Genomic DNA, 17,663 nt, shown 5'->3' with positions numbered 1-17,663 from the left:
AGCCTCACAATGCTATTTGATAGTAAATGTGTTTATATGTCCCACCCTCTGGCCTCTGAAGTTGCTAATTTCTTTTTAATTTGGGCCTCACAGGGTTAACCTCTTAAGCCCGAGATATACAGTAAAAGTGTATATTTTCAGCATTATGTTTGTAAATGTTTATTCTACGTCCTTATGGAATGAGCGACATAAAAAAAAAAAAAGTAAAAAAAAAATAAATAAATAAAAAAAAAAAAAGGGTAAATTTTTTTTTTTATTTTTTATATTTTTTTTAAAAAAAATTATGGGTGGAAGAGCCGCACATTGACGGGCAAAGAGCCGCATGCGGCTCACGAGCCGCGGGTTGGCCACCCCTGCCCTAGGTGGTAAATACGTGCCCCGTGCTGTGCTCATCGACCTAGAGCCAGGAACTATGGACTCCGTGAGATCCGGACCCTTCGGCCAGATCTTCAGACCAGACAACTTTGTGTTTGGTAGGTAATGAAATTGTCATAGATTGTGTGACAGACACAATGTGATTGTATTTGTGTTATTTAGTTGCAGTGCCATGTTTGGCCACTAAGTGGCGCTCTATTGTTTGTGCCTGATGTAGCTACAGGTTTAATTTGATTTAACCTGAGCCAGTGACTTCTTCACTTCCTGTTCCAACTGACGTCAGACGGCAGCATCAAGGGTCAACTTGTTATAGTAGTTTCCCTAGTAACGATGTGGCTAGTCGTTTTAATATAGTTGTGTATATTGAATAATGCTGTATGGCCATAGTCCTTATTGTATAATTTGTAAATAATAAATGAGTTTGTGCCAAATCCCAAAAGTAATGTCACTCTAAGCTATTGTGCTAAGCTATCCTGGTACTGTTCATGCTGACAAGTTGACGTCACACAGCCAGACATGTTACATTTAATGTTGCCACATGTCCTGTGCAATAGTGTAAAGTATTTTTACTCAAAAGCACTGTACCAAGGTAAATTTGAGGGAACTTTGTACTTCTACTGTACTACATTTTAATGGAAATATTTATCAGTTACTTTGAAGAAATATAATTTTTCATGCGAGACGTGTCATGGGTAGATGAAGCTGATTCACATTTTAAGTCTTGTCAAACTTCAAGAGGACATTGATGGGAGCAACCATAACTGGACCACACATAATAACTAGAATATATACACATTAAATTTGTATACTTAATAAAGAAATACTTTATATTCAGTGGCTAGTTCTAGCTGAAGCCGAACTAGAATGGAGAATTAAGACAACCCCTTCCCTCCACTAGTCTGAGGGTCCACCTTGGGCAAGTGTTGGTACCCTCTCTAGCCTCCCTACCTAGGGATACAGGGGCCGCACTGCCTTGTATGTGTGCATAGGGATACGCAAAGGCTAAGGGGAGAACCCTGAAAGAAAACCGCACTGCCTAGTGTGTAGGAATACGCAATGGCTAGGTCCTCACAGAATGAGGTTACCTGTAAGGAAGGGCATCCGAGGTATAAAACTAGCTACAAACCAAAAATAATGACTCCAGTGGCGTGGAGTCATCGTCCGTCCAACTTCACTGTAGTGGGAAAATATGGATGTAAAAAGAAGATGATTATTCAATATCACTTTCTTTCTCTTACCAAGGTAGAATTGTGAATTTTAAGACCTGAGGTTTTCATCTGGGTATTTCTACTTTTTTTACTTCCACCACTGGTCCTGTGAGATTAGTGCTGATGTGTTGTTGTTGTTTGCAGGCCAGAGCGGTGCCGGTAACAACTGGGAGAAGGGCCACTACACGGAAGGAGCGGAGCTGGTGGACTCTGTGATGGATGTGGTGAGGAAGGAGGCGGAGCGCTGAGACTGCCTGCAGGACTTTTAGCTCACACACTCCCTGGGCGGCGGCACAGGCTCCGGCATGGGCACCCTGCTCATCAGCAAGATCCGTGAAGAATATCCAGACCGCATCATGAACACGTTCAGCGCTGTGCCGTCGCCCAAAGTGTCGGACACAGTCGTTGAGCCTTACAATGCTACGCTGTCGGTCCACCAGCTCGTAGAAAACACAGACGAAACCTTCTGCATCGACAACGAGGCCATGTACAACATTTGCTTCTGCACCCTCAAACTTACAACCCCCTCATACGGCGACCTCAACCACCTGGTGTCGGCCACCATGAGCGGTGTCACCACCTGCCTCAGGTTCCCCGGACAGCTCAGCGCCGACCTGCGCAAGCTGGCCGTCAACATGGTCCCGTTCCCCCGCCTCCACTTCTTCATGCCCGGGTTCGCACCGCTCACCGCCAGGGGCAGCCAGCAGTACAGATCCCTGACGGTCCCAGAGCTCACCCAGCAGATGTTCGACGCCAAGAACATGATGGCCGCCTGCGACCCCCGTCACGGACGCTACCTCACCGTGGCGGCCATTTTCCGCGGCCGCATGTCCATGAAGGAGGTCGACGAGCAGATGCTGAATGTACAGAATAAGAACAGCAGCTACTTCGTTGAGTGGATCCCCAACAACGTGAAGACCGCCGTCTGCAACATCCCTCCCCGCGGCCTCAAGATGGCGGCCACCTTCATCGGCAACAGCACGGCCATCCAGGAGCTGTTCAAGCACATCTCCGAGCAGTTCACCGCCATGTTCCGGCGCAAGGCCTTCCTCCATTGGTACACCGGAGAGGGCATGGATGAGATGGAGTTCACTGAGGCGGAGAGCAACATGAACCACCTGGTTTCGGAGTACCAGCAGTACCAGGACACCACCGCCGAGGAGGAGGGAGAGTTCAAGGAGGGAGAGGAGGAGGATTTAGCTTAAATTGGGTGTAATGGTGCCTCTACCAAGCTGTGTAATTCACTGACCTGTCAGATTACCTTTCCAGTGTGTTTCCATCATCTGTCCTTATGTTTTGTCACCTTTTTGCTGGCTCTTCTCTTGTCTGGTGATGAGTAGTTCAAAGAGTTCCACTACAGCTACCAGAATTATTATAATTTTTTTTACATGTAATAATAATAAAGTTCCTTTAGCTTAATCTTGGTGTAAACTAGTGATTGATTATCTGGTCTTCAATTCACTGATTCTTGACACAAATGACTGAAATGCAAGGTCTCAAATGATTTTATTAGTAAATTTGACAAGTGAAGTGTGATATACTCGGCTTGTGTGGAAGATGGTGCTTTTTCAGAAAAGGAATCCAGTCCATGGCAACCTAATGACAAATCATGTGCTAGTTGTATGATTCATAACGTGGGGGATTTGCTTTTGAACCAGATTAGTGCACTTATTTCCCTTGATGGCCAAATAATCCACCACTGCTAAATGACAACTTTGTTAGGTGTTAAATCACAAGATTAGTAAAGAACATTAACTTCACATTTTGAGATCTGCCCTCGGTAGCAATGTATCCCTAAGGCCAGATCAGGGCAAATTTAACAAAACAAAGTAAATGTATTGCATGAAATGATCATCTGATATGGGTATTCCTCTGGTCTGGCATAGGGTCATGTGACTTTGACTAGGTGACATGTTCCTCACACAGCTCTGATCGCCCAGTCTACACTTTCAGTTTAAAGGGGACCTGAATTTATTTCCTGTGTCAGTTTGCTAATACATTTTTATTTGGGCGTCATGCACCGTATCCAATGAGGTTAAGGTAGGGTGGGTTTACAGTAAGCGATGGTCTAAAGTAACCCATCTGTACTTAAGTACAATTTCCAGGCGCTTTACTTCAGTATTTACATTTTAGGGAACTTTGTACTTTTGTCAAAGGAAATATTGTCCTTTCTATTTATCCAAACCCATCGGTCACTAGTTACTTTGCATAGAAAACAAGGCAAAATTTGAAGCTAGTCAAATAATCAGCCAGCATAACGTAAGGTTATGTATATAACCAAGTTCTATGAATTATGGTGACGCTCAGCATCAGTTGCATATATCTCGCTTCAGTGGATATGCACTGAATACATTTCAAAATGTACCTTTACATACCAACATCCGTCTGACCACACCCCCATCTGCTGCCTACATAAGCAGGGGTGGGGCCACACACTCATCTCCTTCCCAACAAATTTCACCACAATGAAAGATCAAGGGCCGCAGCGGCGTCCTGATGCTGAGCGTCACCATAATTCATAGAACTTGGTTATATACATAACCTTACGTTCTATTTCATTATGGCTCCGCTCAGCATCAGTTGCATAACAGGAGCTGAGCGGGAGCCAAAGCTCGACAAATGTACCCCGCTGAGGCCCCCCACAACCATCAGACCGGGGAGGACCGAGCCCCCCAACCCTCCCTAATGGAGGATACCCTCCCTATTGGAGGCTTACGGGAGGGAGACGGATCCGACCGTGCGAAGAGGAACTCAAGCAACTCAACGCACAGGGTGAGCAGACCGTGGCTTGACCCCACGACTACGCACACGCACAACCCGCATGCCACCAGGGAACGAACGGAAGGAACAACCCTCGTTACTGCCCCCATAAATCACGGGGTTAAGAGCAAACTCAACCCCGTGGCAAGGCCGTAGCAGCGGAGCGCGAAGGAAGACCCAGACCCACTGAAGGGACTGGATCCCCTGGAAAAAGGGGGCCCGGAGAGGTCAATGACGCCAAGCATCAAGACCCCACCAGGTGGTCACTTAGTGACACCGCCTCCCACATCGCCAGCGTATTCGGATAGGGCCCCTCCAAGAGCGGGCCCTTTCCCCCCAATAGTACACCGCCTGGCACACTGACGCTGCAGAACAGGCAGTCAGCATGGCCGTAAGCACTCAAAAAGTTCAACCAACGGAAGCAGGCAGCGCACCGGGGAAACCAGGCAGCAGGCTGTAGACCTGAGCCTGGAGCACTGCGGACGAGACAGGCGCCAAAGGAGTCAACTGAAAACAGCCCCCCCGGCGGAAGGGGCGTATGCTGGCGTTGTTGAGCACCATGACAAAGCCTCCATTAAAAAAAACCCACCCAGAGGGGTCGAGGCAGAGAAGGCTGACACGATTGGCAGACGTCATGAACGTGCAGGGGCACACTCAACCGGGTAACCCGGGAGTTGACTCTGCTCCAACACACCAGGGAATCAACCACCCTCTCGGTACACAGACGGTGGTTGTTCCTATAACCCCTCAAGAAAAAACTCCAAAACACACCTGCGGGTATACACTGGCTATACCGCAGTACAAGTGTTTCAGTTTTCAAAAAAGGGTTATTCCAGGCCTACGGGTCGACGAAACATTACTTCGGACCGGGCCCGGCGGCTCAGGAAGCACAGGGTTACCAGAGGAGGTCCAAAGACCACCCCAACAGCCCCCTCTTCGCCATGCTGAGCGGAGCCATAATGAAATAGAACAACCATGTGACACTTTAACACAACCTTTACAAGACGATGGATGAAGAATGAATGCTTCAGACCACTGAATACACAAATTATATATTGCATGCACTTTTACTTTTGATACTTCAATGTCAAAAACGTCTCAACCTTTACTTATGTAGAATTTTCAATGGAAGACTTATACCGGAGTACCATTTTATCTGGGTATTTATTCTAATACTTAAAATAGTGGTACTTAGTAAAGGGTTAACCTTCTGTCGTGTGGCAGTGAAAGGGCTAATATCTGCTATTCGCTCGCGGAACTAATCTACATAAAAATTTGAGGTATGCACGGATGCTGCAAGACTATGAATGGTGGAAACGCCTTGCGGCCATGCGTTCCGCCATTACCACCCTCACCCCCCCCCCCTCCATTCCAATGTATACTCAATCCTATAGATACTCAAGCCTATAATCCTATGCAGATTAATTATTTCAGATGTAAAACTATAGGCCAAGGATTCCATCTTCAGCCCAGGACCCAATTTGATTAAATTCAGCATCATCATCCTGAGATAGATTGATTGGTGGGTGTAATTCAAAGAGTTCCACTATATATTAAAGATAGATTGATGGGTGGGTGAAGTTCAAAGAGTTCCACTATATAGACAGCTACCAGAAATAGGTCTGTGACCCGAGATTAGAGAGAATGATGGTACAAAGTTGAAAAGACTAATAATAATAATAACTTTATTTGTATAGCACCTTTCATACAGGGGATTGCAGTTCAAAGTGCTTTACATCAGTAAGAAATAAGACATAAAATCAGTGTAAAACAAGCGGCAAGAGCAAAGAATAAAGTGGGATAAAATAATGCAGATATATTAATAAAATCATATCAGAACCTCACGTTCCAATAGGCTTCTTGAATTTCTGTAATCTGTTACAAAACATGATAATGGTCATAGTATGCACCCAGCGGATAGTGGGGCGTAGAGATAAAAGTAAAAATAATAGCAAGGGTAATAAAGTGCAGACACTTTTTTTTTTACAGTGCACTACCCCCTCAGTGCAGTGGCATGACATGGCTGGTTTTGATGTTGTGTCTAGATGTGTGCTGTGGCTGTAGACAGCAGCAACACACTGCAGGTCCATGGGGAGTTCCTCCCACTGCCGCTTGTGTGGCTGGTTGGGAGAAGAGGGGACAAACAGACAGTCAGATATACTCACTAGTCGCCATAATGCGCAAAATGAGTATTTCTCTTCAGGTTTTAATATACACATGTACACACTACACACACAGAACTGCATATCGACCTCTTCTGGGCCAAGAGATCTGCTGAAAAGAGTCAACGAAAAGAAGCCTCAAATATTCAGCTTGTTTTGCTCACACAATATCTTGAATGAATGCGTTTATTTATTTCGAACATAAATTGAAAATAAATAACAATAAAAAACAAGTAATAAACAGATTAAAAAACAAACAAGCAGGAGTATAGAATGAAGTGTAAACGTATGTATTCCTACCCCCTTGATTGATTGATTGATTGAAAACTTTATTAACAGATTGTAGAATTGGTACAATACAGTACGGCTCAATACACACAATTGTTAAGGGGATGCAGACCAGAGAAAGACTTTCGTCTTGTTTACATCAGGGTCCCCCATTTTCAATTCATCATAACATATGACATATATGACATACAGATTGTTATGGTTTGTAAACAACCCCAACAGCACGACACAGACAGGTAGTTCAGAGTTAGCCAAAAACGATGGCCGTATTTATTTCACAAACAGAATCGAGCAAAAATAACGTAAATGCATTCGGGGGGAATGTCCTTTAGCAGAGTAGGGCTCTGAGGCTCTGCGGCTCTGCCCAGAGCAGAGTTGGCTCTCTGGCTCTGCGGCTCTGCAGTTTATTGATAATCCACTCGTGGAGAAAAAGAAAACGGAGAATGTCATTAATACAAACGTAGGGATTACGAGGCAGTCCAGTAACAAGGCAGAGTCCAGTACCAAAACAAAGCGACAATTCTTCAGTGTTAAGAAACACACAAAAAACAGATGAAGGTATTGAGTCCAGGAATAAAAATGAGGATATCAGAGCATCAAAAAATAGACTTCCAAAAACTCACCAAGGGCAAAGTGTAAATACGAGGCACGGGTCCACGGAGGCAGAGAGAGGTAACAGCGGCAACTTCCAAGGGCGTACTAGAGAAACACACAAGAGGAACAAGCAGTAGCTGGTAGTGAACAAAACGACCCGACACTGAATGTTCAGCAAACCGTGTATAAGAGGGCTCCCGTCGAGCTGATTGGAACTCCTCTCAGGTGCGTGATGGTAATTGGCACCTAGAAGCGCGCAGTACTGGGCCAGCCCTCACAGTACCCTCCCATCCACGGGAGCCACCCGGCAACCTGCCCGGCCTCGGCTTCTCCGGATGGGAATGATGGAAGTCGGTGATCAGGGCGGGATCCATGATGAGCTGGCGGGAGATCCAGCTCCGTTCCTCAGGACCGTATCCCTCCCAGTCCACCAGATACTGGAACCCTCGTCCTTCTTCTTAACAAAAAAGAAGCCGGCCGCCACCGGGGAGGACGAGGGCCGAATGAGGCCTGCTGTCAAGGACTCAGAGATGTACTCCTCCATCGCTGCCTTCTCAGGGACAGTCAGACTGTAAAGGCGGTTGCCGGGAAGGGGAGCCCCTGAGCGGAGGTCGATTGCACAGTCGTAAGGCCGATGAGGAAGAAGGGCCTGAGCCCGGGACTTGCTGAAAACCTCCCCCAGGTCGTGGTAATCAGGGGGGATAGTTGAGAGGTCTGGGGGCGGCACACTAGGGGAACTCCGGGGCGATGGACTGGGCGCAGCCTGAAGACACTGGGCATGACAGGAGGAGCTCCACCCCATGATGGTGCCGGAGGAGCAGGCGATGTGGGGCTCATGCAGCGCGAGCCAGGGACGACCCAGAACTACTGGGACTGAAGGGGACCTGGTAATAAAGAACTGGAATCTCTCAACGTGATTACCAGCAATGGTGAGGAGGACAGGACAGGTGTGTTGAGTGATGTCGGCCAGGCGGTGCTGATCCAACGCAAAGACCTCCAAGGGCCTTTCGAGGTTCTCAAGTGGAATGTTGGCCTTGGTGGCAAACTCAAAATCCAGGAAGCTCTCATCAGCCCCCGAGTCAACGAGTGCACCCACCGTCGCCCGCTGGTCCGCCCAGGCCAGGGTGACGCTCGTCAGATGGTTAGGTGGTGCATGGGTGTGGGAACAGGAAAAACGGCTCACTAGGATCTCCCGGGGTCCCAGCAAGCCTAGCCTTTTGGCCGGGTAGGACAATTGTAGATAAGGTGTCCATCAAGGCCGCAGTAGAGACAAAGGCCGGACCTGAGCCGGGACTCCCGTTCGGCCGGGCTAAGGTGTGTGCGTCCCAGCTGCATGGGTTCCTCCCTGGTCACAGGCCGGGAGGTGAAGGGGCTACCATTCGCGGAGGAGGCAGGATGAGCAGCAGTCCAGTCACGAGTGCGGGAGATCTGGGGGACGGTTGGGGGTCCAAGTCTGGCTCGCTCACGCCTTCTCTCCCGGAGGCGTCCGTCGATGCGGATGGCGAGGCTGATTAGGGCCTCGAGCGAATCGGGCTCCTCCCGGGTGGCGAGCTGGTCTCTCACAGCCTCGTTGAGCCCCTTCAAAAAAGTGAGATGAAGCGCCCGGTCATTCCAACCACTCTCGGTTGCGGCCAGTCTGAACTCCAGCGCGTAGTCGGTGACACTGCCACTGCCCTGCTGGAAGGTGCCCAACCGGGCTCCAGGATCCTGGCCATGAGCTGGGTGGTGGAAAACCCTTCGGAGCTCTGCCACAAAATCTGTGTATGAAAAACAGAAGTCAGCCCTCATGGACCAGGAAGCAGTAACCCACTGTGCTGCTCGGCCTGTGAGCAGGTTAGTCATGTAAGCCACCTGGGCTCCCTCTGTCGTAAATCTGCTGGGTTGATGAATGAAAACTAACTCACATTGCATGATGAACGTGGCACAGTCCTCGAAGTTACCATCGAACAGTCGTGGGCTGGAGAGATGGGGCTCCCGAGGAGCGGGGTCGGGAGGTGCAGGGTTAGTCGCGGCGGTGGGTGGTGGTCCGGCTGGGACTCCTGCCACTGGTGGGGTTAAAAGCAGGGTGTTAAATGCTGCACTGAGAGTCTGCAGCTGGTGTAGAATCTCCGCCTGCTGATTACCCTGCGCAGTCTGCTGGGTGGTTAGAGTGTCTAGAGAAATCTGGATAGGCTGGACCTGGGCCCGGAGGTCCTGCACAGCAGCCGCAGCCGTTTCTAGCTGTCGGGTGTGGCCGCTGGTCAGCTGGATCTGACCTGCCAAGGCTGCACTAACACCGTCTGTGTCGGCTGGGGTCGACATGGTCGGGTCGTAATGTTATGGTTTGTAAACAATCCCAACAGCACGACACAGACAGGTAGTTCAGAGTTAGCCAAAAACTATGGGCGTATTTATTTCACAAACAGAAATGAGCAAAAATAACGTAAATGCATTCGGGGGGAATGTCCTTTAGCAGAGTAGGGCTCTGCGGCTCTGCCCAGAGCAGAGTTGGCTCTGTGGCTCTGCGGCTCTGCAGTTTATTGATAATCCACTCGTGGAGAAAAAGAAAACGGAGAATGTCATTAATAGAAACGTAGGGATTACGAGGCAGTCCAGTAACAAGGCAGAGTCCAGTACCAAAACAAAGCGACAATTCTTCAGTGTTAAGGAACACACAAAAAACAGATGAAGGTATTGAGTCCAGGAATAAAAATGAGGATATCAGAGCATCAAAAAATAGACTTCCAAAAACTCACCAAGGGCTAGTGTAAATACGAGGCATGGGTCCACGGAGGCAGAGAGAGGTAACAGCGGCAACTTCCAAGGGCGTACTAGAGAAACACACAAGAGGAACAAGCAGTAGCTGGTGGTGACCAAAACGACCCGACACTGAATGTTCAGAAAACCGTGTATAAGAAGGCTCCTGTTGAGCTGATTGGAACTCCTCTCAGGTGCGTGATGGTAATTGGCACCTGGAAGCGTGCAGTACTGGGCCAGCCCTCACACAGATAGACAGTATTCACTATACCTTCACACTCTATTATCTTATGCAACTCATATTCACTCCATAAACTGAAATATACATACATTGTTGAATGAACAGCCTGTTTCTTGAAGTTAGACTCTCCTCTAAATTGTAACCCCCCTCTCTATAACAGAATTTTTGGATGTTACCCGGGAGTGAATTGTTTCGTGCTTTAAACATGATTTGTGCAGTCTTAAATTCAGCCAGGTCCCAGAGTTTCATGGCATGTGATTTAAAAAATAGTGTGTTTGTGTGTTCCAGATATCCTACCTTATTGATAATCAAATCAAAATCAAATGTATTTGTAAGGGGGCAGCTAGGTGGTGCAGTGGGCAAGGCACTCACCACCAATGCTGGAGACGCTGGGTTCGAGCCCAGCACTCCACATTGCTTTCAGTTTGGCTGGTCGTCCGTACTAATACATTTGGCAGTATTAGGGGGTGGGAAACTGATGGGTGGGGATCGGACGTTGTGGACAGCGACTCCTACAGGTTGGTTGGTGCGCCTGCACAGTAGAATCAGGAAGCGACGGGGGCGGCGTCCCTCCATAGCGCAGACCCCTGATGCTGAAAGATCGCGCTGTGCAGGTGAAAAGATGCGACGGCTGCTACCTCTAGTACCGGAGGGGACTCGTGCAATGTATGGCTTACACGTCCACATTACAGCCGGCTTGTGGGAGGCATAAAACAGCGTTCGAGATAGGGGAGGGTTGAATTGGACGATACGAAATTGGGATGGGAGAAAAATAGAAAAAAGGGAGAAAAAGTGGATTAAAAAAAAAATTATTTGTAAGGCCCGACAACACACTTTAATGTCCCTTCAGGCCATTGTCCCTTCAGGCTATGGATTTGCAGTGTTTTCCAGCTTATACAAAAAAAATATATATTATTTTGGAATATTGCACCTATACTACACAAAAACGTGAGTACACAAGTCAGTAGCGGCTGGTACTATCGCTGCCTTGTGGGTCGCAGTTCACGTTAGGAGGTCGAGTTGAAAATGTAATGCTCTGAGATGCTCTGGAGCAATCTCTCTCTCTGTCTCTCGGATCAATCAAATAAAATAATTAACACATGTATGTTGTCATTTTAAACAACTCACCATTCATTCATTATGCATCAGCAGCAGCTAAATTAATGTTATAGTTCACAACACAGCAGCGCGTTTTGAATCGCTAGCCTATTATCGTCTCAGCAAGCACAGTCAATACTTTTTTCCGTAGCCGCATTTCGCGGAGACAGCTGTGTATAGCGAGAGAGAGAGAGCGAGAGAGAGAGAGAGAGACTCACTGTTTAGTTGAAACGTCCAGGGCAGGAGGGCTTGATAAAGTGTTGATGTATTCCAGACCACTGTCCACTGTGTCCAGACTGCATCCGCCATATAGCTTGTTAGCCAAGTGTTAGCTTGTTAGCAGTTAGCACCACACAACAACAAGTACTTCATTTCTTTGTCCATTTCCGCGTCGAACAGACTGCAAACTACCTGGCGTTCTATTGCCATGCTCTAAGACAAACTCTAACCTTAACCAACTTTGAAAGAGTGCCTAAGCTTAACCGTCTAAAGAACTTGCAGTCACGCTCTAAGACAAACAGCTGCATCTCACAACAACACAACTATCTCTACCACCAACCTAGGAATAAGCTAGAATTGGAACATTAGAAATTGGATTCGGCCAATCAGAGATCGTCTCCGCGAAATGCTGCTACGGAAAAAAAAACTGACGTCGGCCAATCAGAGAGCGTCTCCGCGAAATGCGGCTACAGAAATTCTTGACGCTGCTGCCTAGACCGCTTCAAATCGCGCCCGGATTCCAACATAACATTTACATTTACATTTACATTTAGTCATTTAGCTGACGCTTTTATCCAAAGCGACTTACAAGTTCTGTACGACAAGCCATCAGGAAGGGCACAACTCTATCAGCTGAGTAACAATGTTCATCAAAGTGTTGAGTGCTACAGTGTAGGTTAGTTTATTAGGACAAGTGCATGACAGTATGGTTAGTTAGGGTTAGGGTTTTTTTTTTTTTTTTTTTTTTTTTTAATTCAGATAATGGTTGAAGAAGTGCGTCTTTAGTCGACGGCGAAAGATTGGACGTGTTTCGGCTGTCCTAACTGGGGTGGGTAGTTCATTCCACCATTGTGGGGCAAGGACTGAGAATAGGCGACTTCTCTTTGATGACCCTCCCGGAGCTTGGATAGGAGTAGGTCTGAGGCGGCCAGAAGATGCAGAGCGTAGGGGTCTTGAGGGTGTGTAGTTAGAGACCATTGACCGGAGGTAGGCGGGAGCAGTTCCCTTTGCCGCACGGTATGCTAGGTCGAGGGCCTTGAAGCGGATTCGTGCAGCAATGGGGAGCCAGTGCAGGTCCCTAAGAAGTGGGGTGACATGGGCCGACTTCGGTAGGTTTGAGATCAGGCGGGCCGCTGCGTTCTGAATGAGTTGAAGAGGCTTAGTGGCAGTGGCCGGGAGGCCAGCGAGCAGTGCGTTGCAGTAGTCGAGGCAGGAGATGACTGTTGATTGGACGAGGAGTTGGGTGGCTTCTTTTGTCAGGAAGGGGCGGATCCTTCTGACGTTGCTCAGGAGGAATCGGCAGGTTCTGGTTGTCGCTGCGATGTGAGCAGAGAAGTTCAACTGGTCGTCGAGGACAACACCAAGGTTCTTGGCGGTCGGGGACGCGGTCACAGCTGCATTCTCGACTGTGATGGAAAGGTCGGTCAGGGGGGAGGATTTGGCCGGCAGGTGGAGCAATTCTGTTTTGCTTAGGTTCAGTTTGAGGTGGTTGGTCGTCATCCAGGCGGAGATGTCGGACAGACAGGCCGAGATCCGCTCAGAGACGTGGATATCTGAGGGAGGGAAGGAGAGGAAGAGTTGAGTATCGTCGGCATAACAGTGGTAGGAGAAGCCATGAGACGTGATAATGTTACCCAGTGATTTAGTGTAGAGGGAGAAGAGAAGGGGTCCTAAAACCGAGCCCTGGGGGACACCCGTCCGCAGGGGGCGGGTGGCCGACAGGGTCCCTCTCCATGACACTTGGTAGGAGCGGTCACATAATAGTCATATTTCAACGCACAACGCGTTACGCACTGATTGGCTGCGATGGATACAGCGATCAAACCGTGACGCGCACTCAGAGCGCTATCGCGTCTAGCCCGGGCCGAGAAATACAAAAAAATAAAAAAAATAAAAAAAAGTGAGTCACTTCCTGTTCAGGAAAACGAGTATTTTTTATTTTAACGTTATATTGTGCATTGGAAACACAAACACTTAAAATGAGTAAATATTATTCATTTTAAACATGTTTATTTTATTTTTAGGGGTCTAAAATAAAAATAAAAATAAAAAAATTTCTTCTTCTCTTGCTGCTCTCTTTACCAGGGGGGGCGGCGCCCTAGCGCCCCCCAGTGGCGGCCGCCACTGACACAAGTTCAACTCATGTTCAGCCCTATTTTACTCATTAGCACTAAAAGTGATTTTTCTTTCTTGTGTACGAAACTTCAGAATGTTATCTTTCGACTTCCGGTTCCGTTCCACAGCGCATGGCTGGCTGATTTTACGGAGCTCGGCAACCAAACCACATTAACCCTGATTACGTTTTATTTTTTATACCATTTGATTTTCTTGAAGTTAGAATTATGTCTAAACAGACGCAGAGCAAGTTGGGAACCCTGAACGACGTGGATAAGGAACTCATCAGGTCGATATTCCGTGAGGAAACAGACGCTATCTTGGCTAAGCTAGCTGGCAGGGTAGATGCACTACAGGAGACGGTGACTGCCATAGACGCACGATTAGCCATGGCGGAGGGAGGTATGTCCGCGGTCGTGGAGGTAGCTGAGACCAACGTCGCGGGAATATTATACTTGGAGGACAAACTACGTGATTGTGAGATGAAGTCGGCGGACCAGGAAGACCGTGGTAGAAGATGTAATGTTAGAATATACGGGGTACCGGATGAAATGGAGGAGGACGAACCGATAAAATACCTTGAGGAGATGATACCAAAATGGTTTCCGAAACTGCCTCGCCCCGAGATCGAAATAGCGCATAGGATCTTCAGACCCGCTACCCAGTTGAAGGGCGAACGTGCAAACCCTCGCACATTCATATTCTGCTGCCTGAGATTCCAGATGAGACAGCATATATTGAGAGAGGCCAGACTGAAACCTCCGGTGGTGAACGGCCGTATCTTGAGTTTGCCGCTGACTTTAGCGACTACACAGCTAAACGTCGTAGAGCATTCGCTGGCGCCATGGATCTAGCACGAGAGAGGGCGGTGGAGGTGTATCTGCTATTCCCAGCAACGCTGAAGGTGAAGACGGGATGGGGAGAGGTATCGTGCAACCGACTATTCAAGTCACCATCCGAGGCGGAGGACTTCATTCGAAAAAGCAACACAGTCACTCCGACTGAGAAGAACAGACCGGCCACGGTGGAGCATACACCGAGCGACGGGCAATGAGGGGCCGGAGCGGGTACCTGAGGCTGGCTTCACGCGTGGCCTGCTAACATTCTGGCTATCCAAGCTAGCGGCCCTGTAGGAGTGGAGCTGGTTCCACACGTGGGCGGCTAGCATACAAGCTAACCAAGCTAACGACTCCACTGCACGTGAGCTATTAGCACACCGGCTAGCTATCCAGGCCAGCACTATGGTAAACACGTTCGACCGTGGCTTTCTCAATCCTCAGGACGGTAATACTTGACTTCTCTATACGGTACTGTCTCAATCACGAACATGATTACTGGCTATTTGAATGTAATTCAGATGCCCTGTACTCTTATCAGTTTTTTCTTTATTCTTTATCTCTTGCCTTTTTTATCATCTAACACTCGAACTATCCATTGAACGGCGCGAGGTTTGTTACGTATGTTTATTGTCTTTATTCGGCTCTAACCGAGCGAGATGAAGATCACAATTTTCACTCAAACAGACTGAATGTGCTTCCCCTTTGCAACGAACTGTATGTGGGTGGCAGGTCGAGGCTATCCTACCGCTGCGGACAATGTTGTGCATTTAACTCTCTTTCTTATCACAGCAGAACACAAGACCATCATCACCGACGCTGCACTACCTCAACGTTGGCAGCACGGTAATGATCTGGGTTTTGTTTCCACAGTGGTATTATTTCAACATGTGTTAAGAGTACCTCACTTTAATCAAGTTCAGTTCGGACTAACTATGTTTCATGTGCCTTTATCGTATGCATAATGTTCTATGCACTGAGCTCTATATAGATATAGATTGATACTCTCTGTTGAGAGATCCCCTATTCCTAATTCGTTACAATATACAATTCTGGTTAGAATGGTAAAGTTACGTAATGTGGTTCTGGTTGCTGTGACCCGGTCTACAGTGCCAAGTGATGTTTGATCGACATCGGACAAGATATTTGAGGGGGGGTGGGGGGAGGGGAGGGGGGACACAGGGAATTTTTGTTTTTTTATTTCTTTTGGCTCGTTCTGCTCTCGCCCAATAGGACCTTAGCGTGGGGATGTGTATATGTTGTGGTGCTCTGCTTTGGGGGAATCACGTTCAGTCATACTGCAACCTGGTTGGACTATGGCTAATTTAAACATCTTGATCTGGAATTCAGGGGGGCTTAATATTCAACATAAACGCACAAGTTTACTAACTTGGTTGAAAAGACAGGAGGTTGATGTGGCTTTGCTGGAGTGAAACGCATCTTTTGAAGGCTGACAGTGCTAAACTTGCAAACAAATTGTATCATAATATAAGCTCCTCCTCTTTTAGCACTAAATCCCGGGGAGTAGCCATAGTGGCTAAGCGGAAGTTGAATATTAAACTATTAGACGTGTGGTCTGATGCGGAAGGACGAATCACTATAGCGAAGATGGAATACACTAACAGGAAAATTGCTCTTATAGATGCATATGCCCCTAATGTGTATGACGTGCAATTTTATACTGCACTCACTACGGAGATGCTGAAACTACCTGAGTACTCATTCATAGTGGGTGCTGATTTCAATGCCATGTGGGATCCATTGATTGATAAATCCGGAGATGCTGTAACCCACGATCAAAAGCAAGCTGCCGCGGCCCTACGTGGCTGGTCTAAAGACACAGGGGTTATTGATATGTGGCGGTTACTAAACCCAACCTCGCGAGACTACTCTTTTTTCTCCACGAGACATAAAACTTTCTCCAGAATTGATTATGTTTTCTCCTCCCCTAGGCTATTCGATATAGCTTTGATGTTGACTTGAAGCCCATTGCACTGTCAGACCACAAATACATCCTCCTTAAGGGTTCACTCAGCAAAATGACGTCTCGCGCCCCTAGATGGCGATTTAACTCAACGCTGCTGAAGAACGAGGAATTTAACTTACAATTTAAGGAGAAGCTCATTGAATTCTTGCAGTTTAATGCTGGATCGGTACAGGACCCCAGAACTTTGTGGAATGCGGTTAAGGGGTTTATTAGGAGTAATACCACTCTATTCGCCTCCAATCTCCGCAAGGGACGTCTCTCCAAGTTAGTAGAATTGGAAGAGCTGCATAAAACAATGATGTCTTCTATGCAGCAAAGATACTCTAGCCGACTGGAACTCCAAATTAAAATGGTGAAAAAGGAGATTAACTCCATTTTAAGACACCAATCTGAATTTCAAATGCACAGAACAAGACAACACTACTACTTTCATGGCTCTAGACCATAGATGTCAAACTCATGGCCCGCGGGCCAAATGTGGCCCGCCACGTCATTTGATGTGGCCCCCAAGAGCTCTGGTAAAAAATTAAATATATATATATATTTTTTACATTAATCTTGGGTTAAAAAATAGCGGCGTTAAAATAATTGTGGGTTAATGCGTTAATAAAGCTTTAACTTTGACAGCCTTAGTTATTACACATTCTTACACATACATGTATGTTGAACATCTGAGGTATTGATGAAGTAACAAAGGAACAAAGCCAAAAGCACTTACTCCTCAGACATTCTTTGACAATTTTACAGCCCAAAATACAAAAAAGATCCAGGCGGAATAGGTAACAAAGGGTTGAAGAAATATTGTCTGAACTGTCGGATGCAAACTGGCTGTGTGACATAACCGAGCATCTCGCTCAATTGAATAAGAAGCTGTAGGGACGCAAACAAGTCCCACCCAAAACTTGACCAATATAGTTGTGAACTGAGACAACCCTTATTTTGTTATTTTTGAGTACAGTTACAGTTGTGTGTTCATGCAGACACATAATAGCAATTTCATTACGAATTGAAAATGGGGGACCCTGATGTAAACAAGTCGAAAGT

The 17,663-nt window shown here is 47.2% G+C and overlaps 1 protein-coding gene across 1 annotated transcript; it reads left to right on the top strand.

Annotated features, from left to right (window-relative positions):
* Positions 1-1,888: 1,888 nt before the first annotated feature.
* On the top strand, positions 1,889-2,803 carry LOC311242019 (tubulin beta-4 chain-like; the record flags this gene model as incomplete). Its single annotated transcript, XM_084330975.1, has 1 exon — positions 1,889-2,803. The coding sequence occupies one exon, from the start codon at positions 1,889-1,891 to the stop codon at positions 2,786-2,788; it is 900 nt and encodes a 299-aa protein (XP_084187101.1). The 3' UTR covers positions 2,789-2,803.
* Between the last annotated feature and the right edge of the window lie 14,860 nt (positions 2,804-17,663).

The sequence above is a fragment of the Notolepis coatsorum genome (genome assembly GCF_963971535.1).
Source record: "Notolepis coatsorum genome assembly, chromosome: 15".
In the NCBI taxonomy this organism is placed as follows: domain Eukaryota; kingdom Metazoa; phylum Chordata; class Actinopteri; order Aulopiformes; family Paralepididae; genus Notolepis; species Notolepis coatsorum.
The sequence above is the reverse complement of the archived record's forward strand: the minus strand, read 5'-3'. Positions and strand labels throughout refer to the sequence as shown.